This window comes from Lottia gigantea (assembly GCF_000327385.1).
Source record: "Lottia gigantea unplaced genomic scaffold LOTGIsca_9, whole genome shotgun sequence".
Taxonomy (NCBI): Eukaryota; Metazoa; Mollusca; class Gastropoda; family Lottiidae; genus Lottia; species Lottia gigantea.
This window is the reverse complement of record NW_008710950.1, coordinates 1243878-1251392: the sequence shown is the minus strand read 5'-3', so window position 1 is coordinate 1251392 and position 7515 is coordinate 1243878. Positions and strand designations below refer to the sequence as shown.

At 30.2% G+C, this 7515-nt stretch overlaps 1 protein-coding gene across 1 annotated transcript; it reads right to left on the bottom strand.

The window, feature by feature from the left end:
• Positions 1-5862: 5862 nt before the first annotated feature.
• LOTGIDRAFT_70106 (hypothetical protein) lies at positions 5863-6120 on the bottom strand (the record flags this gene model as incomplete). Its single annotated transcript, XM_009068147.1, has 1 exon — positions 5863-6120. A coding segment is annotated over one exon (258 nt), but the record flags the coding sequence as incomplete, so codon positions are not given.
• Between the last annotated feature and the right edge of the window lie 1395 nt (positions 6121-7515).

The following is a 7515-nucleotide window of genomic DNA, read 5'->3' as shown; positions in this document are numbered from 1 at the left end:
GGTGGCTCCTAAGGGCTTAGAAACCGCATGGTTCAACCAGTCTCTATGGTAGTTCAGCCAATGTATACGATATAGACTAGTTATTAAAAGAAACTAATCATTAGTTTAAAAGAAAGTAGATTCTTGAGTCTGTGATAATTAAAACTGTTAAAACACTCTACGTCAAATTTTACCAACAGATATTATTGTCATCATTTTATCATAACATTAATTTATAGATTAACAATAACTATTGTATTAACAAGCCAACTTGTTAATATAAGTGAAACCACATAAATACGTCTTTTATAAACAATATCTTTAACTAGCCTTGTGTTTTTCAAACAGTATTTCACGCATATATTGATTTCGAACATATATTACATAAACACTACAAAATGGAAAATGAAACATTAATTGTGCTAGTAAAGTAAGATATTATAGATGTTATACTATGGTTACGAGTGGATATGGTTTCTATGCTTGTGATATTTTCACTTAGCGTATCCCGTAACCACTATATATAGTGAAAATATCACAAGCACCCGTGGCATAAAAACCATATCCACAAGTAAGTAAGCCATTGGATAACCTTTTTATCCGTTCATAAGATTTTTTTATGGTTCTACTGGTAGGCTACTATCTTACGAGGTATCAGAGGTAGGCTTCAACAACTCCAGCGAAGGCTGGTCAAGGCTTATTGGTAGATTTTATCGAATCTGTGTTTTTGTTACGTTCGTTTATAAAAATAAAATTTTCTTTATCTAAAATGCATCACAGACAAAATACGTAAGACAAAACTCATCTAAAACAAATTTGAAATTTTTATTTTTCATATCAGTCCGATATCTGTTGACTAATACTAAATACAGTTGAAAGCTCGTTTTGGTGAGAAACTCTCCAGCTGTACGTCCCCTTTAAAATGATGTATATTGTGTTCACGATTCCAGCAGTCTAATATACAGATTTATGTCATATATAATAGACAAGTTCGATATTGGATTGATTTCGTTAATATTTTGCTTAATTATTGCAAAGGTGGGTTTGTCGACATACTAACCTGTAGCTGTCAACCATGGAAAGCTGTGAATTTCATTGATGCAATTTCGCTGATTCGATAAAAGACATTATAATTACAGATCGTTGCAATCGGCAAAAGGTTTCTAAAAGAATTTTATAACAAATATTATGATCAGCACAGTTTAGAGCTCCTTCATTGTTATACAGTTGATACAGAATGTAATATTTGACAGATATTATGCACTAATAATAATTGATCTTTCTATCACTCTACCGATTTCGGTGCTTGTTAAAATATTTTGAGAACAATGGCTTGTATATTGTGTTCAACATACTGTGTAAAATATGAAAGTACTTGAAAGATAACAATAACGCAATTGATCCAGAACATAGTTCATGATTTTGCGGCAATTGACTGATGTGATCTGAAATGACCTCTTGGAAAATATAACAACCAGGCGACCAAGGTTTCAATACTTATCTAATTTGTACTGAAAGCTGGAAGTTGACCTATAAAAGTTTTTTAAAACTGAAACAATTATTAAGTGATGTTAGTTTCATAATTCTTATGTAAATTAGAATAATCTCAGATCTCTAGTATTTAAAAATGGGTCTAAATTCAGTTAATATGGTAATGGATGATTGTTTGAGGGGACAATACCGTAACCACGTTGTGTTATGTAAATATGTGGGTATTGTACTGGAGACCAGCGTAACGAAATAAAACATTAGATGTAACAATTTAACATATGCTAGACTCAATTTACATACGTACAGTAAGACGGATTGCTTTTCTCTTATTCTTTCTTTTTATGGAGACAAGTGGCGTCGCCACACGCTTGACTACCAGTTCAGCCATTTAACAACGATGTTATCGCAGTGAAGGCTAGTATTTTGGGAAGGCTGTATTACAAATTGTGCTATCAATATCTAACACGAGGTAAACAGAGCTAGATGTCATATTGACGGTTATCAGTGGTATGATGATAAAATCAGTGAATTCTCACCAAACAAAGCCAGTCAAATACAGTGTTGTTATTGTGAAGAAGTATGGTGATCTCAATGATTTTATAACCAGATTATAATAAGTAATAACTATGTTAAAAATTTACACTTAAAATAGCATTAAAAAAAACATCAGCTTTGTAACAGAACCAATGACTTATCGGTTGTTTCTACCGCCAAATTATAACCACCCTTCATTTCATTATTTTGAAATACTTGTTAAGCTAAATTTAGCAGCTCTTATAGTTATTATTTTGTGCCATAGGACGTTTTATTGGAATTTTATTCTCAAATCACCTTAACACCAACAGCTCTAACATGGCAGTAATGCAAGTCATTGGTCAATTATGAAGATATTCTTATTGGTCTTACCTTCAACAAGGTGCAAGCTGACACACATGTGTATTTGACCTACGAATGTGGTCACTTTTATAAATATGTCATGCCAAAGTACCCCTATGATCAGAAATGGTGACCATTTAGGTAATAGGAGTTAAGATTATGATTATATAAGTAAAAAAGATATTGCCATTGATATTATTAACTTTTAAGGAACGGTTCAGACCATATTTAGCGTAAATTTAAACCTTTATTTAGCATATTTCTAAACCAACCATTTAAAAGATACGATTATGTCGACTCAAGAATACTCACTAACAATTTAACTCTAACGCATGTCATGGCATGTTTCTTAGTTTTTTTTTTATTATTATTTGAATATGTGTGACATAAAAACATAGATACAGTAGAAATCAACCATCATGCCTAATGTTTATAGTTAAACAACCTTGCCTTGCCCTCCAGAAATATTTTATTGTAAAGGATTGCAATTCACAAACAATTGAATGAAATGTCTATTTCATATGTCTTATTCTTACTCAAAACTAATTTCCGATCAAATGTATTTATATAATATTTGGTTGCCGTTTTAAGACAGGTAAGACTGTGCATGTGTTTTTTTTTATCAACCACTGTGTAGTTTGAATAATCTAAACGATTCATTTAAAGATGGGTTTCCTTATTTTTTTATGTCAAATTAAGCAAACCATTTGATAAATTATTGTTTTTAATGAATCATCATGTGTTCTAAATCATATTATGTTCTTGTTGCATATTAGAGTTTTAACTAATCAAGAATATCTATGTGTTTACTGCCTAAAAAAACAAAACAGACTTTTTGACCTTTCTTGATCGGTCACTCATAGGAATTCTTCTAGTAATTCTCTTCTAATTTAGCTAATTATGAATTAATTATGGACATATAAGACAAACTGGTATTTTTCCATGTCACGAGAACACCTCTACTTTCTATTCATATAAGTATTAGCATTTTCATTTTCATAGATGAAAATAAGGGAACCCATCTTAAGACGATTTTGAAAGATACCAGCAATAGAGAATGGGTCCTCTAAATTAACATTTCTAGTATAAAACATATCAGGTCATACAATTCCAAGAATTGTTAACCCACTTATTTTCAGCAATAGAGAATGCATGACAAAGGTTGTTTGAATTTCTGATAAAGTATAGGGATATTGTCGACCAATTCAATCATTATTAATTACGCGTAACACCATGTTACATTAAATGTTTAATTTCAAGTTTAATTATTAACAAATATATACATCTCATGTCAAAACGACAACTTCATACTTTTAACAATAAAACAATGTTCACACGATATCATCATAATGTTCAATAAAAATTTGAATATTACTCGATCAATGAATAGAATTAGTCTATTGAATGCAAATGAGACAGTATATAAATAAACACAATAGGATTGAAGAAATTATATATTTCTACACTGGAATAAATTATGCATAATTCACGGATTCTTCCAGATGGGTATCTGTGCTGTTGTTATTATGCTTTGAATTGTTACTTTTCAAAATGACTCCTCATTGGATCTTGAACCTCGAAGTTCGTCGAATGCCTTGCACCACATTATACTGTCATCCCTTATATATTGGTTAGGAATGATGGTATTGAAATTGGCAGTTATCACAGTAAACCAAATTGAATTATTTAAATATTCAACTTTCATCATTTTCAGAATCTGCAATATGAAAAAATTATCAAATTTAGTTCCAAGCGTTTAAAAACAAGTTTAAATACTTATCATTCTTTTACTGATAGAAATAATCAGTTAACATTGATATGTCAGAAATATTTTTATATATGATCTATCATTACTGTTGAAATTATCATCATAAATATTATTTTAGAGTATAATTACCTGAAGTTTGCTGAGTTTCTGGTCTTTCAGTTTTCAGATTTAAAGCTTCCTCATGTTCGGGGGTTGCTGCGTTGAGTTTTATAGGTGATATGATTTCTTTGGTTGAAATTGAAAACGGTGGTGTGTCTGGTGGGGTATCTAATGTCGGTCGTGATGGCAGTTTTTCCTGATTATAACCTGGTATGTGCATCTGGAGACGAGCACCGTAAGGATCAACAAAACTAGGAAATCTGGAACCGGTATGATGTAAACCATTATAATGTGTAAAGACAGGTTGCTGTGGAACTGGTTTTGGTGTGTCTTTATCGATGATTTGTGAAATTGACCATATTTTAGGTTTTGAAACGCCGTTATTATTGGATGTATTGACAGGTTTATTCACTAAGATATTATCAGGTATTCGTAGTTGTGATGAGGGCAATAATCGACTTTGTAATTTAAAGTTTTTGTTATCGGTTGGTTCATTTTCAGTATCTGATATATCCGATAAATCTAATTGATTATCACTGTCTTCGTCACCGCTCAATCTTTTTTCCAGTCCTTCAACATCTGAAAATACACAGAAAGAAAATATGAAATTTCCATTGAATAAACTGTATTTAAACTTGAATTGTTTTTTATTGATTAGAAGAAAAAAACAGAACATTGATTTTCAGACAAGATATCATAATTACAGACCACAATTATTTATTTATCTTTTTATTTTAGTCTGTAAAACTCTAAATACTAAATTGGAACAATACTCAGAGGTAATATAATTATCTATTTTACAGATAATCTTAGAAAAATAAAGGCATGTGTTGGAAATACAAAACCAGATTGAAATTTACGAGTGTCTCGAATTTCTCAGGAGACAAAATCTGTCGTTTTCCTTGTTTTATTTCATTAAATATTAGGCAGCCGTATCCCAATATGACGTCATAAATAGCAAATTTTATCGTTCATATTCTGTGATATCGTATTACAAACATTGATGAATTATTTCAATTATGATAATAGAATCTTAATTAGTATTCAAATGTAACCAAACTGTTCTTAATTTTAGAAAAGCTTGAAAATACTCAGATACTTTTCAGATCATATAAGATAAGAATAAAAGGAAATTCATGCCATGCTCTTATCAATTTGCTCCACGTGTATACACTGACAATAGTAATGTTTTGTTAAGTGGTTCCTAACGTAATTTTAATGAGATCTCGAGCCTTTTCTAAGTTGGAGGTGGAAATAAGTGGATTATATCAACCAGTTAAAATTTGATAATAGATCTCTCACACTAAACTTTTATTCGTCATTGATTTTTTGAAACTGTTATCTACCTAATGACGCGAAACGAATATTTCAGTCTGAAGTCATTACATGCATGGTTGAAGGTTCAAAATCAAAGTTAAACTTTTAACTTTTATTGTGCGTATTTTTTTTTATTTCATGTGTACATCTCCGGTCTTTAAAATGCGGTCATTGACATTATGATTAAAAAAATTACAACATCAATTTATTCTGGGTGTGTGAAGATATTCTACCCGACTCATGAAATAATGAAAAGTTGAATTACCTATTTCTCTGTCACTATCAAAACCACGTCTAGATTCATCATCAATATTTTTTATATCATCCTCATCATCATCATCTTTATCATCAGCAGAATCCCAACATAACTTATTCTCTTTCTTCAGTCGTCTTCGAGCATTAGCAAACCACGTAGAAACTTGAGTTAAAGTCATTTTGGTGATGATGGCCAACATGATTTTCTCGGCTTTGGTTGGGTAGGGGTTTTTACGGTGTTCACTGAGCCAAGCTTTCAAGGGACTTGTCGTTTCTCGTGTCGCGGCTTTACGGCGTGCAGCACTGTTGAGATCTAGTCCAGCATAACTAAATAAAATATAATTAATTATAATTAATTCTCCCTTTTATATCAAGCTTCATTAACTTGTGTATTGATCAGTAGAATTAAAAGAAATGACAATTTATAGTGAGATGGAACTAAAGGCGATCAAGCAAATGATTTCATTCTAATATCAATCATATAGTCATTCCATTTACCAATTGCCAAGTTCAAAAACATTTGTTAGAAGAAAGGTGACATTAAATAAGGGTCTATTTCAGGGATTTAAGCAAACGACAATAAAATTCAATTGAAATAGAAGAATAAGCACCACATGTCGTGAAGTTCATAATAAGAAATAAAATGACGGTTAGAATGTGTCGCACTGTGTGAACTTATTTAATGAATGAAGGTAACTTGTTTCTAATATTAATACTTTTAATATGTTTAATAAACACTTTTTATATTGAATGAATATCGAGGGTTTGATTGACAGGTATATAGAGGTAACAATAATAACATAACCTGTGTATTCTATCAATATCATTCAATAATTCTTTAAGGAAATGGGTGTGATTTATTGCCACTCACAAAATTTTACCAGATTTTAACCAAAAACCTTTTAAATGAATTTTTAATTTGATACTTTTCAAAGAGAAGGACTTGAAGCCATTGTGACAATCATGACCATAGTCGGCTAAAGCATTATTGCATACTACATTTTCGTTAAGTTCACAGAGTAAGTTTAAAATATTATTCAAAATTTGTTTAATACTTACAAAGTGTTGTAAGGATGGAATGCTAGTGAAGGATCATAAGGATGAGGAGACATAGTTGAGGGTAGCGCTTTCCAAGATTCTGGTCGATCTGCCCTTATTCCACTTAGTCCACAATTCTGAAAAAAAAAATAGAACAAATCATTAAAAGAAAATCTTTTTTAAAAAATCTAAATGGTTTTTTGAGAGTATCCATCTGATAAATATGATCACATTCAATGTAATTTTCTTCAAACTAACCCGAAATGCTTTTTGTAAATATACAATACACAATAATCTAAAATTTCTTGAAATCATATAATTAAATAATATTATTATATATGATATATCAAAGTATTCAGAAATAGTCTAAATTATATCAAATATATAATGTTGTTTTGCTCAGCATTGATCAGTAATTAAATACACTTTAGGCTTTTAAAATTAGAGAATTTCTTTTTACAATATTACACTTCAATATAAATCAAATGGTAATAATGTTATTAAACATTATTGGCGTATTTAATAAAGTAATCAATAATAATGTGATATTTATTGATACCAGTTACACCGCATTATAACAATATTATTATTATTATTGATAATAAATCGGTTATTATTTATAAATTATAGACCAATAAAACCAGTCATTTAATAACTTAATATTTCTATCATAAACCACAATAATTGTAGTT